At 38.1% G+C, this 19,701-nt stretch overlaps 2 protein-coding genes across 8 annotated transcripts in view; one reads left to right on the top strand and one right to left on the bottom strand.

The window, feature by feature from the left end:
• The window catches only part of LOC124217578 (pro-epidermal growth factor), a 44,972-nt gene extending 31,205 nt beyond the window's left edge, over positions 1–13,767 (top strand). For 4 of the 5 annotated variants that reach the window (XM_069133073.1, XM_046623421.2, XM_046623453.2 and 1 more), the window contains exons 3-8: positions 515–937; positions 6,075–6,246; positions 8,357–8,418; positions 8,662–8,794; positions 8,924–9,035; positions 9,155–13,767. In XM_069133073.1, the coding sequence (XP_068989174.1) occupies positions 515–937; positions 6,075–6,246; positions 8,357–8,418; positions 8,662–8,794; positions 8,924–9,035; positions 9,155–9,265 (1,013 nt within the window). In that variant the 3' untranslated portion in view covers positions 9,266–13,767. The remainder of the gene's footprint in view (positions 1–514; positions 938–6,074; positions 6,247–8,356; positions 8,419–8,661; positions 8,795–8,923; positions 9,036–9,154) is intronic. The other variant, XM_069133074.1, reaches the window with a different exon arrangement.
• LOC124217697 (repetitive organellar protein) lies at positions 11,417–19,573 on the bottom strand. 3 transcript variants are annotated; one of them, XM_069133069.1, is made up of 15 exons: positions 19,480–19,573; positions 19,306–19,379; positions 18,918–18,988; positions 18,696–18,834; positions 18,420–18,585; positions 18,190–18,318; positions 17,856–18,104; positions 15,504–17,786; positions 15,305–15,419; positions 15,016–15,220; positions 14,649–14,832; positions 14,376–14,540; positions 14,115–14,267; positions 13,953–14,045; positions 11,417–13,863 (listed from the first exon to the last, which is right to left on the bottom strand). In XM_069133069.1, the coding sequence occupies exons 2-15, from the start codon at positions 19,351–19,353 to the stop codon at positions 13,640–13,642; spliced, it is 4,224 nt and encodes a 1,407-aa protein (XP_068989170.1). In that variant the 5' UTR covers positions 19,354–19,379; positions 19,480–19,573; the 3' UTR covers positions 11,417–13,639. The 3 variants fall into 3 exon arrangements, with proteins under 3 accessions (XP_068989170.1, XP_068989171.1, XP_068989172.1); XM_069133070.1 differs by lacking the exons at positions 19,306–19,379; positions 19,480–19,573 and adding an exon at positions 19,100–19,220; XM_069133071.1 differs by lacking the exons at positions 18,420–18,585; positions 18,696–18,834; positions 18,918–18,988; positions 19,306–19,379; positions 19,480–19,573 and having other exon boundaries at positions 17,856–17,995; positions 18,069–18,104; positions 18,190–18,292.
• Between the last annotated feature and the right edge of the window lie 128 nt (positions 19,574–19,701).

Genomic DNA, 19,701 nt, shown 5'->3' with positions numbered 1-19,701 from the left:
AAAGAGAAATTGAGGAAATGGGGTGTAGATCACCTCCGATATATTGAGTATCGGTCGGGGGGGAGAGCGCACGCGTTATTACGTCGTTATTCGCTCGCAAGGCTCATTCATTCACGCGGGGTGTCACCGTCGTGTTACAGGATAGGATGCAAGGCGGGACACGCGACACGCGACACGCGACACGTGGGTGCGTCGTTGTACTCGAACGTATATAGAGATTGGCAGGGCGTGAAACAGATTAGCGGCGTACGGTGGTTCGGCTCCTCTTTCTTTTTTCACTCTCTTTTTACTCTCCTTTTGCTCTCTTCGTCATTCGTCGGCAATGCGAACGCCGCGTGCGGCCGGCATTGAGACGAGACGAGACGAAAGGAGAGGAGAAAAAGATGAGGTTCAACAGGCAGAGGCAAAGAAAATAAATAAATAAATGAATTGGGAAAACAAAAAAATTATAAACACGCTTTGCGGACGAAGTGGTGGCCGACTGCTGCATCAGACCTCTCGTATTTGGTTACAGGGAGGCGACGGCACGTGCGGAAGACATCGGGAGGAACACCCGCCGCCGGCAACGAAGTGGAGGTGGAGGTGGCGAAGGATGAGGAGGAGGAGGAGGATGAGGGGGATGACGATGAGGAGGAGGAGGAGGAGGAGGAGGAGGGAGAGAGGCGCGCAGCCTGCTGCGGCAGCAACGGCACCCTGGTGCACCAGGAGCAGCGAGGATCGAGGGGCGAGGATGCGGAACGAGGGAGAAACACGAGGACGACCACCCTTACTAATTCTACGAGCCTTAAACCCAGGCACGACGTCAGAGATGACCGCGATGCCTGCAACGAAACCAACGCCTCTTTTTCATCGAGGACGAGAGGAGTTACCTGTCGGATACCAACCTATGTTGCTACCTTCGTACTTATCGTCAGCTACTCGCTGTTCGGTATCGCAGGTACATGGTTCAATTTCATTTTACTATACGATGTGTGCACGTTGATTGATGTCGCGACGGAGTTTGAAATCTTTTACGAAATCGAGTTGTCGCGAATTACTTACGTATTCGGCTCAAAAGTTGCGGATATTCAAGTTACTGTGGAGCATTGTTACGAGGCGTAAAGTCTCGAGGGAGTATAATTGTGGAAATTTAAATATACACGTACAGCGTAGTTTAAAATATTAGAAAAATTGAAAATCCGAACGACCAGGATTCCGAACGTAAAACTATCGGAAATTCACAACGAAGAAAGATGGAAATGGTGAAATCTTCACCGAGTCAGAAATTTACAGAACTGAAAATCTTGGATCGTTCGAAATTTCGATGTTTCAGATTTTTTAATCTTCTCAGTCTCGCACTTTTGGAACTTTGATGTTTCGTCAAGGTTTGATTTCTTTACTTTAACTTTTGCCGTAAAAACATTCGGAATTTGGCGCTTTCGGAACTTTTCAAATTCGGAACTTCAACCCCGCCTCTTAACATCACCCGTTGTAGATATTTATCTATTCTTTGTTATTTCAATGCTCCGAGTTGCAATGTTAAACGATTGATTCATCGTTTCGGCGTTCGTTCAGTTTCTTCAATCTGTTCGAGCTGATGCGATTATTCGAACGGTCAGGTCACGACGAAATCAGTTGGATAATTTTGCGCGAGACCCTATATACCGAGTCTTTTTACTGTACCGCAGAATCATACGAGTTGATTTCATTCGGTAAAAAATACGGGTGCTAGTGCCAGGCGAATTTCGACACGTCACATGTATCTTTGTCCCTTGTTTAATCATAAATCGATCTCAGTTGATGGTTGATTTAATTCATACCAAAAGAAACTACGATCGAGTTTCTCTTTCTCTTCATTTTTCGAACGACGATAACGATATGAAATAAATAATCGTACACGATTAGATTTAACAAAGCTAGACGAATACAATAAACATTATCATCGTGATTATCACGCTCGAGGTGAAACCGCGCAGATTCACATGTATGTACGTGTGTATTAGGGTGAGTCATGTTTCAACTTTTTTTTTTTTTTTTAGTGCTACTCGAAAAATTTATGACAAGGGTTGAAAAAAAAGATTGTCGTAAAACCTGGAGGAGGTAGGAAAATATTTCGAGGTCGGTACCAATTATCGTAATACTTTTTATTTACTCTCATGTCTACACCTTACGGACTTTTTATTAGTTTATTTTTCTCGTATCGTGGTCCAATTAATCATTGTTCATAAAAATCAGTACTGTAAACTAAACTGGGACATTAAGGTTATGCGATACTCATCTTTCGGTAGCAAAAACTGTTATCCAAATTTCTCCGATACTATTAATCTTTTGGGATGAAAGACGAGAACAGCCAACTGCGGAATTGTTAGGCGGAGTTTGCCGTTGGTTGGTGAACGATTAATTGGACAGCGATACGGAAAGAATAAACTAATATATACGTGCAAGTCCGTAAGGCTTACACACAAAAATAAATAAAAAATATTATCAAATATTCCTACCACCTCCGGGTATTACTGCAATCATTTTTCACTATTTGTCACAAATTTCTCGAGTAGCACCTTGAAGAAAAAAAAGGTCAATAAATGAGCCACCCTGGCACGTATCGTCGGTGTGTAAACGCGTAAATACGCGCGACGTAGGTACAACATCCCTCTATATCTATATATCCGCACGCTACAGAGCGGGTCGGAAATGGCGAGGCCAATCACCTGGCGTCTCGTCCGCGAGTCGTTGGTTAGGAATGCGTCGCCGATATGCGTGCGATGCGATGAATCGTCTAGCCGAATTTCGCGGCTTGCCTCTGTACGATACACGTGCGTTAAACCCACGCGCGTCGCTAATGTCATCGTGTGAGTATCGTCCACGTATATGTACATTTTAAAATGAAGAAATAAAAGAAGGAAGTTCAGTTGCTTCAAAGCCCGCTACTTGACTGACTTTCCTTTGCGCAACCCAAGTTTCTACGCGTATGGTCGGCCGTATCTCGCGGCAAGTGTACGCGTTTGAATAGGTATATACGCGTGTCTCTGTTTGCGTGCGTGTGCGCGTGTGTGTGTTTAGGCATAGGCATGGGAAATGCCTCTACGTAGGTATACCTATACGCATGTGCGTCGGGTACCGCAATATAACCGCGTATTAGCCCGTAGGACGGAATCTGCACAGCGATGTCGCGACTTGTGCATTTCTGCGTGCCGCGACGGCGCGACGCTCGTGTAATATGGGTATATGTATGCATATACACGCACACACACGCACACATGCATACGTACGTACACACGCATGGGGCATTCCATGCCACTCGGCCGACGTCTGACCCTGACCGTCTCGAATTTACAGATCCGTGTGCTTTTTCGTACACGATGTACGTACATTGTACAATGTACATCGTTGTAAGAACGTGTCAAAAATTTTTCGAATTTTTTACTATTTATTCTGTTTTTATTTGATTTTTAATTTTCATTTTTTATTACCTGTAAAATCGCTAATTTCGGTACAGGTAATCGTTGGTTAATACTTAGATGCTGTTTGAGAAAATTTGTTGCACGGGCGATGTGTGCTTTTTGAAACACGTGGCGATAGAAGTGGAAAGTAAAGAATAAAATGTAAATATAATGAAAATCGACGTAAACTTTCGGCGAAAATGTATGTAAGAAGAAACAAAAAACGATAAGAAAATAACGAACTTTCGTTTGTATAATGTTATAACCGCATACGTCGCGTATATGTGTAATAACGAACGTGGTGAGCAAACTTGTAGGGATTTTTACCGAGGAATCTTGTTCCAAGGCTCTGAAACAGAAATAAGGAAAATGCCGAAGAATTTTGTCATCTCGCCTGAGTCGTCACGTACGCGCAGACCTCGTTTCATTACAACATATCCGCATTATAATACGTACACCCATACACGCGCACACCTTTTGCATCCAGTATACGTATGTATGTACATAGGTGTATATATATGCTTATGTGTACGCGAGACGCACAGCAGATTGTGAAAATTTGAACAGGTGACAGATAGCCGCGGCGTTTGGCCGGGTCGGAGCAGAGGGCAGATGCGGTGCAGCGGTTTTGTGCACTCCTGTAACTGCAACAGCAGCAGCGGCAGCAGCAGCAGCTAGCTATGGTGCTCCGCTCCTCGCAAGGACCTCCCCGTAGTCTCCTCCTCCTCCTCCTCCTCCTCCTCCTCCTCCTCCTCCTCCTCCTCCTCCTCCTCCTCCTCCTCCTCCTCCTCCTCCTTCCCTCCCTCCTCCGCTCCATGCAGCCTTCATTCATTCATACAGTTATAATACCCATACGCTGGTAACACGCGGCGCAGGGACGATCGTGCAGACAAGCAGGCGTAGGTAGGGACGAAGAGAGAGAGAGAGAGAGGAGGCATCGCGACGCAGCCAGTCAGGCAGACACTCCCCCGAGGCATAGAATATCGCCAGCTCTTTTATGTTTGACCAAAACTAGAACCATTCGGAAGTTTCTAAAGCACTTATTTGACAAACGTTGAACTTCGTCGATGCAGCAACACGACGACGACGACGACGCCGTGTGCATGCAAGCCCACATGCGTTTGATACGTCTACACCACACACACGTACATACATACATACATACATACATACATACACGCGCGCATTGCAATTTTTCAGCCCCGCATCGTGCCTTCTCCCCCCTCTACACGCGTATTCTCTCCTTCTTCTATTTTTTTCATCTTGTTCATTATTGTACAGGCAGGGGAGGTCTATTACGGATGGTGGTGTACATACATACGTTGTACGATGCGCCCGATGAGCGAGTGGGGTGGGTGTATGTATGCTCTCTGTGGGATCAGGTAATGGGATAAGTGAGTTTTGCCGCGGTAAACTTGTTAGCCAACTTAATTGACGTACGTATTTTGACGTTACTATATACGCGTGTAATAGGCCTACGTGTGTGTACATGTATTGCGTATCCTTACACGCCTCTAAATACGTACCTACCTACCTACTTACACGATTTAGTCACGGTGAACCTTAAAACGAACCGACCGGACCCGAACGTGAACGCGCCACGCGCATTATATACCTTACCAGCTGTATCGCGCCGGGGTATTATTATATCCCGTCTTCTTTAATTGATCGTTATATTATATGGCGTTATTGCGATCCATTATAAACGCGGGTTCAATTTTCATTCCCGATATTTCAATCGCTTAATGCGCTTATATCTATTATGCATCAGGTGTACGAGATATCTGTAGCCGGCTATCCTTCGTACCTCTACCATACAATTTTCTATCGCTTTATAGTATATATATATATATATATATATATATATATATACAATATACGCGTAGATTGTGGTAGAATTTTGCAAAAAACAAGGAAACGTATTGACAACTGTCCAGGAATTCTTTTTATACCGATTCGCAAACCGGACAAGGATGTATATAAATTATACGCACATAAACTGGATATGAATTAGTGAAAGTCCGTCAATGTGCTGTACATTGAGAGTCCGGTCTGCTGCTGCTGTGGCACAGTAGTAAAAGTATTCCATCATTATAGAGTACGTTGCGGAGGATTTTTTTTCATCGAAACACATATTATTGTACCCACGAATCGTTGTAGTAATCCGTATTCTAGATTCAGTTCTCTTTCTTTTTTTTTATATACTAATATGCTTGTACACGAGCGTATGGTTTTCGCACGCATTATTATACAACTATAAGTATGTAATTATGTATATAATATGTATGTGGAATTTAATCACGTTTACCCTGAAATACGAGTGTAATGTGTAACAATGACGAGATTGAAGCTGGCAGACAGAATTAGCAACCGAAACGTTTCAACGTTCGTTCGAATAAGGCAATGAAAATTGTTTTTTTTTCAAATACCGCGAAGAACCCTCGCGTACTTTTATACAAATTGCGAGGATAAAACTGAAATGCATTTTTCTATTTCCAAAAAGTTTCGCACGTTCGGCTTCCGACTCTTGCTGCCAGTAGAACTTCAGCTTCGTGTAATAATGATGTAAGAATAATTTTTCACCTTGTTTTTTATTTTTTTTCATGCCCTGTGTCTAATCTGCGTTTTGTATTTTTCTCTGATTCCCTGGTGCAGATGCATGCTCGTCACGGTCTACGCCAAAGCCACGACCACCGACGCCGACGCCTCGACCCAATATCACATTCCACATGTACAAGTGTCCGGATGACTACGCGCAATGGTATTGTCTGAACGGAGCTACTTGTTTCACCGTTAAAATCGCCGATTCGGTTCTCTACAATTGTTTGTAAGTATTGCGTATTACATATACACGGCGTTGCAGCAGCTCTCGCTTCTCAATAATTTACTGCAAATATATATATATATATATATATCTGTAAGAGTGTAATGAGATTACGGTAACTGTGCCGGTTGAGATATATTTATCAAATTTACGTTAAAAGTGTGAAAAAAAAAGAAATCAATCCGTTTTTCTCGTCAATGCTGCAGTCGATTGCATTACACCATATAATCTTACACGCTTATACGAGTTTTGGCTGAATTTCGATTCGACGATGAAAGAAGAAAATAGGAGTAATATCGTTACGGGTATATATAGGTATAATATATATATATATATATATGACGACAAAGGAGGAGAAAAACCGTCAGACCCTTCCCCCGTAGCTTTATAGCTCTGCTGCGAGTCTTTGACGGTGGTCAGGAAAGCGCTGCTGGGGTAATTACCGTGGGAAACTCACTCTGTCTTCGTCGAACTTGAACGGCAAACGGTCCGCGTTTCCGTGCTCGAGGTCCTTTCATTACCAATTCATTTCACCGCTGTATACAATACGCAGTATTATGTACGTTGTATGTACATAAGTGTGTATATATATATGTTATATACAATTATTTACGTGCACATAACGATGCTGATTTGCGGTTTTCGCGAATGAATAAATATATATATATACATATATATATACAGGCTGTAAAAGATTGGTCGTTTGCAATCGTTACAGGGCATATTATTGCCAAGACGGGAATGAGAACCTGTGATCTCGTACAAAGATCATCGGTTCGAGTCCGAGGGAAGCTTTGAAACTTCTGTGAGAAGAAAAATAAATAAAGAAAATCGATAAATCTGCGGGTATTTCCGAGGAAAGTAAATAACTTGTATGAATGAAAACGTGACTGAAACTGTGTTTTCCGTAGGTATGCAAGTTTGTGAAATTTTTCTTTCTCGGAAGCGAACGTTATTTTTGTTTCCCCATTCACTCTCGCCGACCCCGGCTCTTTGCTTTTATCCTTTTGGTCAAGTGGGATAAAAATCGTAAATCGCCTTTACGCACGTAGGTATGTGAGAGGGTGGGTTTTGTCGGTTTTCGGTGAACGTTTGAAGAATACCGCAGGAAAGGCGCGGGCCGGGATGAATTGTCCGCAACTGATGGCTAAATTCTGGTATGCCGCGGCCCGGGAGCCTAGACTGAAGCTGTGGGATCCCGGAATGGAATAATTTGAATCGTAGGCTGTTCTCTCTCTATCTATTATATACTTACAGTTACTACGCGTAAACGCGGCGGGTTGCTGCGGCGGCGGCGGCATTCGAAAGAATACACACACACACACATACGTACGTATATACGAGAAAAAGAAAGAGATGCAGGAATTATACCGTAGTTTAGACGGTCGGCGAACGACGTTATTGTGCCGGTTAATCCTTACCCTCTTCAAGGTAACACGTCTGCCAAAAATTCCTAAACGCGCGTACGCAGCAGAGTTTTACGTTTCGTTTCTACGTGTTGTGTCTGTCTATCTATGTAGGTAGGTATAAAGATGAGAATTGGACGAAGAGAGACGGAGAGAGCGAGGGGGTGAAGAAGACCTCCCAGACGTGCGAACCACTGAATCATTCATACTTTTCCTTGTACCTGTGTGTTTGTGTAAATTGTATTCATATACGTGTATAGTATGTAATATTTTTTACATAAAAGACAAGAGATCAACGAATTCCAACCACCTACCTACCTACCATCACTGATCATGCAGTTTCGTTGACGTTTCTCGTTTTGACATTTATTTTTTCGTCTTACGCTCGAGCGAAGTAATATTTCCTTTGTACGTTGGAAGGGATAGAGAAAAATGGCAGAAGTTTTTCATCCGTAAAGACGGTTGGAAAAAAGATAGATAAATTGACGAATGTAGTCTAACATACGTACGTACTATATGTACATATATGTTAATGATATCGTGATTCACGTAAAGAAATTCTTATAGTACGTGAATGTTTTAATAATAAAATTGTGTTAATTGTAGTATTTGTGGAAAAAACCATGGACATTGCAGTTACATTTACAAGGTAGATTCTAATTTGTGCGAAGAAAAAATTTTTGAAAATAGTTCTTTACTTTTTGCAGATGTGCGAACGGGTATGTCGGGGAAAGATGCGAGTTCAAGGATCTGGATGGTTCCTATTTACGTGAGTATATACTGTACGCTTTTAAATGTATCGTAGGAAAGATCTGCAAAAGATAAAACTAAAAAAGTATCTTGACAGATTGGTTTCTGATTCATTCTCAAAACCGCTTGTGTCGAGTTTTTGTGCATAAATATTTAACACATTAACTGAATTTCAACGGACCAAGTTATATACAATATTTACTCAACGCTGACTTTCTTTCTATTTATTTTCTCTTTTCTTTTTTTTTTTTCAACTTTCCAGCTTCGCGGCAACGTGTGATGTTGGAAACTGCGAGCATAGCGGGAGGCGCCACCATAGCAGTATTTTTGGTTGTTATTATTTGCATAGCTACGTACATCCACTGTAAACGTAAACAAAAAGAGCTGCGCACCAGGTGAGTTATTTTTTTTTATTTATTATTAATTAATATGTACGTATATTTTACCATTGAAAAAGAAAAGTATCGTTTGATTTGTGATATCCGATAACTATATGTTCACCAATGTGTCTTTATCCTCCTCAGCAGTAACTGTGTGGACACCGTCGACGGACCGGGTCGGGATCCGGAGCTCAGGCCTTTCAGTAACCATGGTCGATCGCTCAGGATTTTCATGGCGAAAAATTCCAATCACATTGTAAGAGACAACCTGAATCACGGTGTTTTGATTTTTCAATTATAGAGGCATATTTGAAATCTCCTTAACAGATTTGGTTAGCGTGGTAACGACTCAAACCCGAATTTCTTATTTTTCAGAACGGGAATCCTTCCATAGAACAAACTAAAATGCCGGAATGGAATTACTGTTCAACCGAATCGACGAGAATGGCCTCGATAAGCGAAGGGAAACGGTCAAACAATCAGTAAGGGAAATTTAAAAAGAAAAACTGAAAAGTTTCTTCCGGCGCTTAGTTATAAAGCTGCCTTACGATAAACTCTGTGAAGAAAACCAAAAAGTGCTACGACTGCTGCAACACTCACTTCTCGTGTTCGTTTCCTCCGCATCTCTACGTTGCTGACTTTTACAGATCAGAACATAGACTGTCCCTTCGTTATGCAATCAGCGGACGACCAAAACAATAAACATACGCGCGCATGCTCTAATCAGTGACCAAATAATTGTTAATTATAATAATTATATCGAAGCGCGCAGAGGTTTCTTTTTTTCTACTTCTGTATCGAGAGTGTTAGTCCGGAACAAAAAAAAAAAAAAGTGATGTGTACACAGTGAAGATAGCAACAAGACACTGATTGATCAAAAAACTCTATACATATATACATAGATATATATATAAATATACATATATACATATATATTTATTTATATATGTATATATTCACTAATAAAATTTAAAAAAATAAAAATACTAACCAATATTGATGGAATTATAAGAAAATTTAGTTATATTAAGTAGGCTGGTTAGAGAAAATGAAAGGAATTCATTTCAGTTCCATAAAACAGTAAAAAAAGATGCCTTGTGCTTAGCACGCGCTTATATACATATACACACTCGATATTCAGTATGGTTTGTTAATCAAACGGACGACGCCTCGATGCCCGTCCCCCCCGGGAATCCTAACTGATAGATAATCTACCAATAATTAATCGTCGAAACATTCCGAACGTGCAGTTTATGTCGTAAAATGAAGAAAATTACTCAATTTCAACACCGGATAGAAACGGCACCACTTCGTAATCGTAATTATGTATTATCAGGGCTCGGATCGGGACCGAAGCTTTTGTTCACTGTTCGATCATTTCCTTTTAATGTATCTTCGGTTTTTTTTTTATTACATGATATTTTAGATCGATCCGGTAAAGAAAGATTATTGTGTGTGAAATGAAGTGTGAAAAACGGATAAGAGAACTATTTAAAAAAATCTAACTGTTAATTTATTGCCAACAATTCGTGTATTTATTCTTTATTTTTTTCACTTTGTTCGTCATAACATCACCGTCGAGAAAGAGAGCGAGAGAGAGAGCGAGAGAGAGAGAGAGAGAGAAAGAGAGAGAGAAAGAGATAAACTACTACAAGCAAAAACGATCAGTTCAGAATTTAAATATTTTTTAACGGTACAAATAAAATAGGTAAAAAATGTTTATAATAATTAAAGTTCAGTTTCATTCGCTCATTCATTCATATTTATTTTTTATTACAATTTTTCTGTGTCTCTTTCCGCTCCCGAATACGGATTAATTTTTATAATTTTTAAATTATAATTATGGTCGGTGCCTATGGTTATGAATTTTTACTTGTAGCAGCCACAAGTACGAATTTCTATAATACAAAATTCGCTTTATAATTGAAAGCGTAGTAAACGCGAGTGAGGCGGGCCTCTTTTGTAAATAGTAAATTATCTTTAGGGCTGCCCACGTGCCTAACTTATATTACATATGTACACGCAAAACGAACAAAATGTCGAGTCTGTTATTATTGCTATTATATTAAATCAATTACAAAAAAGTGATTCCCTTGCAGAACACCAATCTATTGTTGTTTCGTATTACGAAATATATTATTATTATCATCATCATCATCATCATCATCATCATCATGATTATTATTATTATTATATATAAATAAAACGCTAATTTAATTTAGCCTGTAACGTATATAATTATTTCATAGGATTAACATAATAACATGAAATATCCAATTGATGATTTGTATATTTGTAGATAATACTTCAGGAACAGATATTTACTTCTCTTTCTTTTCCTTTGTGTTTTTTTCAAATTTTTTTTTTTTCCATGTTTTTTTAAATCTGTTCTGTTTTCCTCCCCTTCTATTTGCGTATCTATACATATAAATCTATTTATATATTTATATTTATATATAAGTATATAAATAATTTAAGTGACAATTATTACTTTGTAATAATTGCAATCAATCATTTTCCCCCAGTATTTAAATTAGACCTAACTCGTTGATATAACAGAGAAAGAGGTCGTAGAAAAAATTAATAGAAAAAATACGAACACAAATCGCGTAGCCTCGGAATATTTTTTTTCCCCTGTATAAAGAGAATCATACGATAAAGGAGTTGAAGAAAGTAAAAATAAAAGTAAAGTAAAATTTATAAATAGTAATAGGTAAACGTAAATATTGTATTCTTATTTAACTTTTCATTATTCTTTATTATATTGTACTTGGTTCCTAATTTATTATTATTATTAATAATAGTATAATAATTGTAATAACTTTTTATAAGGACATGTTGCAACATGTTATGCGGTGCGATTGATGATATACGTGAGCGAATGCGTGATGGGAGAAATTGAATGAAGCGTGTGACGTGCAGAGCCGGCAGTGGCCTTTGTTTTTCTACTCTTTTTTCCTAACTTTTGTCTAACTCAGTCGACTGCGAGAAAAAAAAGAACGTAATAAAACTAAACTACGTATGTAGATCGGTAATGACGATATTCTCGACTTATAACACAGTACCAAAATCGTAGTAGAGTTATTAACGAACCTGTAACGTGATCTAATATATTTAATAACACGTGAAGACAGTGGTGGCATTTGAATACATCAGACAGCACCATATGTATCTTTTTGTTTCTAATAATCACAACACGCCCCGCTGTTGTACAATCTAGATTTTTTTGCTGGTTAATTTTGGAATAATAATGATGAAAAAATTTAATATATTTTCTGCCGTGTCAAATCGGTTACAAAAATACCAATATTACAATTTGTTAATTCTTTGTTGCCCGGTAGGTAAAATTGATTGTGCAGAGGGGTGTGGTTTTTCTTCGTTCTACTGTTGTTTATTTCATTAAAGTTTGCAAAATATACATCGTTACACCTTACATACTTGTGGTTAAAGCTGTCAGTTGTATATGTACCAAAGTGACGCAATCGTCATTGAAACTAATAAATAGTAATAAATAAATAACTAAATCCAAAGGAAGCTGCTAACCTTATTAGCTAGAAAGAAAGAAAAAGTAAAAAATGAAAAATCATTAATCGACAATGTTGTAAAAAAACATTGTTAATTATTTTTGTAAAAAAATATACATGTACCAGTGTGCTCTGCGTATGGAAGCTTACGAATATATGTTAAAATATTATTATTAAAAGTGAAAAAAAAAAAAAAAAAAAAAAATGAACGAAAAAGAAAGAGAACTTGTAATCTTGTTTCCCAAATGTTTAGTAGCATAAAAAATAATTGAATTTAATTTATTTACCACAATTTTTAGTTTTATTACTCTTGACTGGTACTATGCATATATACACGTAATATCCAATTAATAATCATGTTTTTTTTTCCGTTTCTTCTCCTGCTGCGACGTCGCGAACTCTACCCTATATTGAAAGATGATTAGTCTTGTATATGCGAATGACTAGAATCTTTTGCATACTCATTGAACGTCGTAGCGAGCCGATTTTTTTTTATGTCGTACCCCGTCTTATCGGAATTGCTTCATCTCTACTTGTTACCACGTACTCGTCAGCCCATGTTATTAGAGATACAGGATCTAGGTAATCGGTCAGTAACCTGCTGATGTTACTAGAGATACAGGATCTAGGTCAAGCAACCGTCCGATCCTCGATCAATCTAATCAATTTTTTCGTTATTTGCGTTCCGTATCATATATCATGAAAAGTACCATACTTTTATCACTTATTTGAAGATATATGACAATATGACGGTCGAGACACGGTTTTCTCATGTCGAAAACGTATGTATGATATATTGTATCGTTTGAAACTACATTTTACAAAGTATACTTGAAAACATTGTTGAAATTTACATGAATAATATGACAGAAAAATGAGAATTATAAAGTAGCAATAATATAAAAATGTTGAATTGAAATTTATTGTACTTACGATATTGCCTGTAAGTATTACAGCTATATTACATGAACGTTTTCGTTGTAGTTCAAGATCTACAAGCAAAGAGTAAAAACTGAGCAAATGTTATGTAATCATTCAACCACTGAGTTATTAAAATTTCAAATTACCCACGTAATTTTAATTTTAATTACCTTGCATCCAAAGTATAAATAAATAAAAATTAAAATTATCTTCATTTCGTGTTGCTTTAGGGAGTTTATTGATTAGGTGATGCGATTATAACCATTACTAAAGCCCCTGTTTGGTATACTGATCAGAAACTCTGAACCTTAATACTCAGAGGAAATGTGTGAATCAGGTATCGAGTAAATGAAAGTAAATCATCATAAACATCTGAAATAAACTGCAATAATATATACGGCAAACCTGGTTTGGATCACATCTTTGCATCGATAGATAATGTTATAGAGTTCTTTCGGATAAATTTAAGCCACCACTTTGTTTGGTGTATACGGAACAAGTTAGTCAGCAGTTGAGTCGTTGGTTCCGAAATCGGCTCGCTAGGTTTCCAATTTAAAAGAGTCTTTGCCACGACATCTAATTTGTGTCGATTTAAGCTTATCAGTGCTGTTGCAACACCTTCTTGCTGTTGCATCGAACCTGTAAACATTTTTTCCATAATATCAGATTTTCTGTTCAAGTATCATCAGGTATAAACTTGAATACAAATAATTGTGAAACAAATTTACCTTCTCCAGATACCATGAGCGCACACAGCTGTTCAAGGATGTTTTTCACGAAACCTTCCTTGTCATTTACCGAAAATGATCGCATTATGTAACCTGAAACACATTTTCTGATGTTTTTATCGTCTTAGACGTAAAGCTATCATAACGTCGAACGATACAAACCTAGGAGACAAAAGGCATCGTATATAGACGGATGAACCCTTTCAATGATCATCTGCAACAAGCCACCCTGAATAATATTCTTATAAGCCCAAATTGCACCTTTCTTTTTAGCAAGAAGTATTATTGCTGTATCCAAACCGTTTTGACGTTTATCTGAAATCGAAATATTCAAACCACAATAATTATACTACATGTATTACAGAGTGTAGTAGGTATTATTATTTTGAATTATATAATGTATTAAACGTTCACCATATCTACCTTTCAAAGCAGTCATAAAATTCTGCGTTAAATTTTTATAGAAAGGGTCGTCAGACGTGTACTTATAATAGCCGGAAAGAAGCTTCTTCAGGGGCAAGAACTTGGGGAATGATGTATCGCCGGTCTGCATAACTATCGCCTGAGTTAGGCACAGAAGCAGTGGATCTGGAAACGGTATCCATAATAATTAAATAGGATATATTCTATTCGTCTTTTGGGTGATTGAAAAAGATCTGGGAGTTCGTCGCATGAGTAAATAAGTAAAACTCCTACCATTGCTTGTTCCAGCCATGGGTAATACTTCAGGCCAACTAATAAGAACGGTGTACACGAGAGGGATTGCCTTCATCCCAAGGCAATATATAGCATCGCAGCATAGAATTCTAATTTTTTCCCTGTCTTTCTGTATTCGAGCCAATGCAGTGAATACGCGTACTAGTTCTTCGACAACTTCTACCTGAAATTTGTACAAATTCTTCTCTGAATTTCTTTGATTTATTTGGAACTCTGCTATTTTACACAATCAGAGATTTTTGGAAACTTGTTAATAATCTTATTTTCTTGATAAATGATTTTCAGAGAATAGTGCAAAGTTGTCTAGCATGTTGTTGTCATTAATATAATTTGTGCAATAATCGACCTCAGGTGCGAAACCCAAGCGGAAAAGCTTATACTCAATCCCAGTTTGAACAAGTCTGATTAGGTCAGGTATCGTTCGATTTAGGACAATCAGCATAGTGATAATTCGCTGTTGTGTTTTTGACAATATCGGAGCTGGAGGTGTATAAGTACGATCCAACAACTCATGTTCCATTGCTTTTGTGCACAAGAAGTCAACTGTACACCTGCAAGAAGTGGTTAAATACGTGCATATAGTCTGATAATACCTGCATATAAATTTGTCAAGGAGAGTGAAAATGCGAACTCACTTTGCTAATGTATGTTTTTTGAAGTGTGAAAGCCTTTCAGTCGCATTTGAAAGTGTGATTTTTGTCCATTCCTCGTTTACAACTAATTCAGACAATTCCTGCAAGACTAGATTTTCTGAAAAGAATTTTTTTTTAACGTAAATCCACAGGGGTGGACAGTGGACAACTTTCGTTTTTAGCATTACGAGTATGAACTTACCCTTTCTTTGCTGTAGCTTTTTATTGAATTTCTTGCATGTACTGGACTTTTGTTCCGTTAAATATTGCTCGAGCAATGATATTGGACCAAAGCTTTTGTTGCATTGCATATTGACATTACACTTTGCTAACTCTAACTCTGTGGCATTTGATGCAATCTCGTTATTCGTTTCCTCATCGTCATGTTTTAATGAATTTTTTGAAGGGCTCAACAATATACTCCTTGATCTTAACTCTCTGATGGGACTAGGAGTTAACACATCAACTCTTCTTTTCTTTTTATATGGTCGCTTCGCCAATATGGGAACAGCGTTCTTATTGTTGAATGTTTTGTTCCTCGAGTCTTCACATTCATCAGATTCGACCGAAATAGAAGTATCATGAACATCTAATTCTACCTCTAACACATCATCATTATCAAGAGACTCTGGTGAATGAATAACATCACTGTGGGATGCAAGTTCCACGTTTGTTATCTGTGATATTCTCTTAGGCTTATTAGGTGTGGGATTTCGGTTAACTGCATCTTCAGTAGTTTGTGTAGGCTCGGTGCTTGACGATACTGTACTATTAGACCTTTTGACTTTGGTTTTAGATCTTAAGATTCTTAGTGGTGTATCGATTTTGCTAACTACATCAGAATTAGGTACAGGTGAGTCTTTTCTTGTCTCGATACTCTCTGAGCATTGCATACCACTGGAGGAATTTACAACACTGGCAACGTCAAAATACATTCTGGGTATAACAATAGATGGTTGACGAGAAATCACATCCTTGTTAACTGAAGTTTTATTCACAACAGATTCCTTCATATCTGTACGATCATTGGACCTAATTTTGTCAGTGTTGCCATTTCTGCATGTGACACTCGGTTTAGTTGCCAATGAAGGGAATTCAGTATCACTGATATCATTTGATCTATTTTCACCTTCGTACCCAGCTAAGGAATTGAAATCTCTCTTGTAACTGGTCCTTTCTGTATTACCTATACAGCCATTGGATACTTCAACTGCTGCAGCATTTTCACTCTCAGAATTATCCAATGTATTATTGTTGACAGACTTATCTTCGAACGAAGATTTTTCTGATTCTATAATCTTTGGTAATTCTGATGAATTGGAAATCACCCCATAAAGAGATCTGTTTCCTGGTTTGCGAGTGGTGTGCGCTATTCTATGTTTCTTCGCATGGCTGTAATCATTGTTGACATTCAAACTTGCTTCATTTTCAACTAAATGAGTTGAACCAACATCATTTCCGCGTTCGTTATTGATATTTGCATTCTGTACAGTCACTCGAGTATGGACTAAATGTGGTTTTTTGTTGCTTACAGATACAACATTCTTTATTGGAGGCTTTGTGTCACTGCAGATCTTTTTTAAATTCCTCATTTTTCTCACTAACGAAAGTTTTGTCGACTTTCGCTGTGGTTTCTTCACACTTTTAATTTGTTCATTAGAAATACATTCTACCGGTTCACTTGTAAGTAAATGTTCGGACGTTCTATCAGAATTTCTCACTATTTCTCGATCCATGGACAACTCAGATTCTGGCGAGTCCATTTGCTTTTTGTCGCAAAGTTCTTCATCCATGAATACATCTGAATCAAGATCTGAATGACTTGGTGACGTGGCACATGAGCTCGTAGAAAATAAGTTCAATAGTTCCTTAGTTCTTTTCTTGTGGCGTTTCGATGACTTAATCTTCGTCTCTTGACAGTTCAACAGAGGTGATTTGGCTCTTAATCGGTCGTTCGATGTCTCAGAATGCGTTCTAAGCATATTGCCATGATTGAAATCTATAGGTTCTCTTACTGGAATAGGATCAATGTGCCATTCTGATGTACCGTCTTGCAATTTTTGTTTTTTCATCCACTTTTTTTGACGCCTACCAGATTTTTGGCTATTAATTAGGCACCTTCTCTTCCGATTTATCAAACCTTGTTGCCAATTTTTAAATTCCAGAAATTCAGCTTGAGTTTGCATCATAGCTCCAGATTGAAATATATTATGATAGGGTGGCGCTACGTAACAGTTTTTGAGATGCTGGCAACTGGAACATTGATTTCTGATTCGCGTATCTTTCTTTCTCGTTTTTTGCAGCTCCCGTTCAAGCAGGCAAATTTTATGCTCCAATCGCTTGAAATCGAACTTTGATATGTCAGAAATCTTTTCTGCATGTTCCAAATTTTGACTTAGAGTGCATACATTGTCACTTATGGCTTCAGGCTGTATCAATTCCCTTTGTACTGAATCTTGAGGGTTTGTGTGCGGCCTGGTGATCACTGAAATTATAGGTTCATTGCTGAAACGATCCTCAATCCACATAAAAAATAAGTAACAAATGTGCTTACTAGGTTTTCTACGGGGGGATGTAACTTCTGTGATGAGAGCAGGACAGGTTGACATCTTGTCGAGTATCTGGTCCAATGGAGCAGGGTCCAATTTTACTTCACATTTTGTACAAAATAGAGGGTACGGATCATCTTTTATGCTGTAAAAATCGTTCGTCAATACGCATTTGTCCACCATTTTCGGTCTCAATATGACTGGTTCAAGTTCATTACCGGTACACGTAGATTTCTCGTGTGTGATCTTGGTTTCTGTAAGCAGAATATTGAGTAATTATTTGTGATGGCAATATTGATGACGAGTAAAACAAGATGCTGGTTTCTTAAGCATACATACCCTTTTTAGTTTGATTTTTCACAGTGCCAGCAGTTTTTAGAACGTCGATTTGCGTTTCCTTTTCTTTAATTTGAACTTCGTGTAACTTTTTGTCTTCCTTCAACTTGTTTTCTAACATCTTTGCTTTCTCTAAAATAAAAGAAAATAAAAATGATAGAAACTTCGTGTTTCAGGAAACATAAGTGAAACAGCAGTAAACTCAAAAAATGTGGACACAGCATATGTCGTACCTTTCCAGTGATTCACTTTTTTAGATTCCGATAAGTGAATCTGCTCCGACTCCTGCATTTTGCATATAAGCTGTTGTACATGCTGTCGATCTGCTGCAATTTTGATTTCCTGATCCGATATCGTCTTTGAAAAATTCTCAATCTTTTGGCGGTACTCATCATTTTCCTAGAAATAAAAACAGTCTCTTCATCAATGTTGAGTTTGTGCATGGAATGATAATTTGAATGGAATTCCGAACTATTTTGTACGAGATTATTGAAACTTTCGGTACTCACTTGTGTTAATTGCGTGATTTTAATCAAGCTTGAATTATGCTTTTGTGTTATTGTTTCTGCATTATGCTTGGTTACTTCCAATTCAGTATTGAGTTCTTGACATTCCTTTGATTTGTCATTATATTGCTTTATTAATTCGCTGCAACAGATGAGAAAAAATTAATTTATACCTCTGAACAGATTTATAAATCTATAGCAGCTATATTCAGTAGCGAAACTCACTGGGATAAGCTGAGTTTTTTCTTTAACAAAAGGTGTGCTTCCTTGAGCTTTTCCACCCTGTGATTTGCATCCTGTAAAAATTTATTTGTTATTAGTTTTAAGTATTAAGTAATAGTGTAAATGCGGATGAAATGCTTCACAGATATTCACACAGGCTTAGAAGCTAAACGAAGCATAATTACCGGGGATGATATGCGTTTTTCGATGTTAAATATGGAGAGCATCGTGTTTCCAAATATCTGACTGAATGACAATATCTCAGGGGGTATAAAATGCGTTGAGCAAACGTCGGTACAACATAACCTACGCAAAACCTGTGCTTACCTAAGTTTCGGCTAATTAACATTGAATAATCAGCGCTGAATTTTATCCTCCTGATTTAACTCACCTGCGGTTCTAAGCCGTCTTCATTTTTCGCAATATCCATGTAATCCATGCTGTTAATCTCAACCTATAAATATCCTAACAAAAATGCATGGGATTTGACATGGGGCAAATTCATACAAAAAAATGCGAGGCATTATGAAACCAGTGTGGAAACGAGTTAACGTTCGCTACTCACACCACGGTCGTGAGAGCCGAATCCAAAGACTCAACCGGAGAGAAAGCTCTCTGACCAGACAAGCTCTCTGCGAATCCCTTTCATGCTGCGAACTACTACGGATTACTTTCTGCCTATTCGTAATTCGTAGCATATTTCGGAACGCAAGCCGTGTATTTACTATTAAAATGTAGTTTGTGCAGATTGCAGACCATGTGCAGAGTAACGACTCTACTCTCTAGA

The sequence above is a fragment of the Neodiprion pinetum genome, chromosome 1, assembly GCF_021155775.2.
Source record: "Neodiprion pinetum isolate iyNeoPine1 chromosome 1, iyNeoPine1.2, whole genome shotgun sequence".
Lineage (NCBI taxonomy): Eukaryota > Metazoa > Arthropoda > Insecta > Hymenoptera > Diprionidae > Neodiprion > Neodiprion pinetum.
This window is presented reverse-complemented; position numbering and strand designations above follow the sequence as displayed.

Bases quoted from the DNA above. Each gene is read 5' to 3' on its own strand.
- LOC124217697 (XM_069133069.1), bottom strand. From the start codon at position 19,353: ATGGATTACATGGATATTGCGAAAAATGAAGACGGCTTAGAACCGCAG. The intron at 18,989-19,305 runs GTGAGTTAAATC...AAATTTTTACAG, and splicing joins AAGACGGCTTAGAACCGCAG to GATGCAAATCACAGGGTGGA. The intron at 18,586-18,695 runs GTGAGTACCGAA...TTTTATTTCTAG, and splicing joins AAATCACGCAATTAACACAA to GAAAATGATGAGTACCGCCA.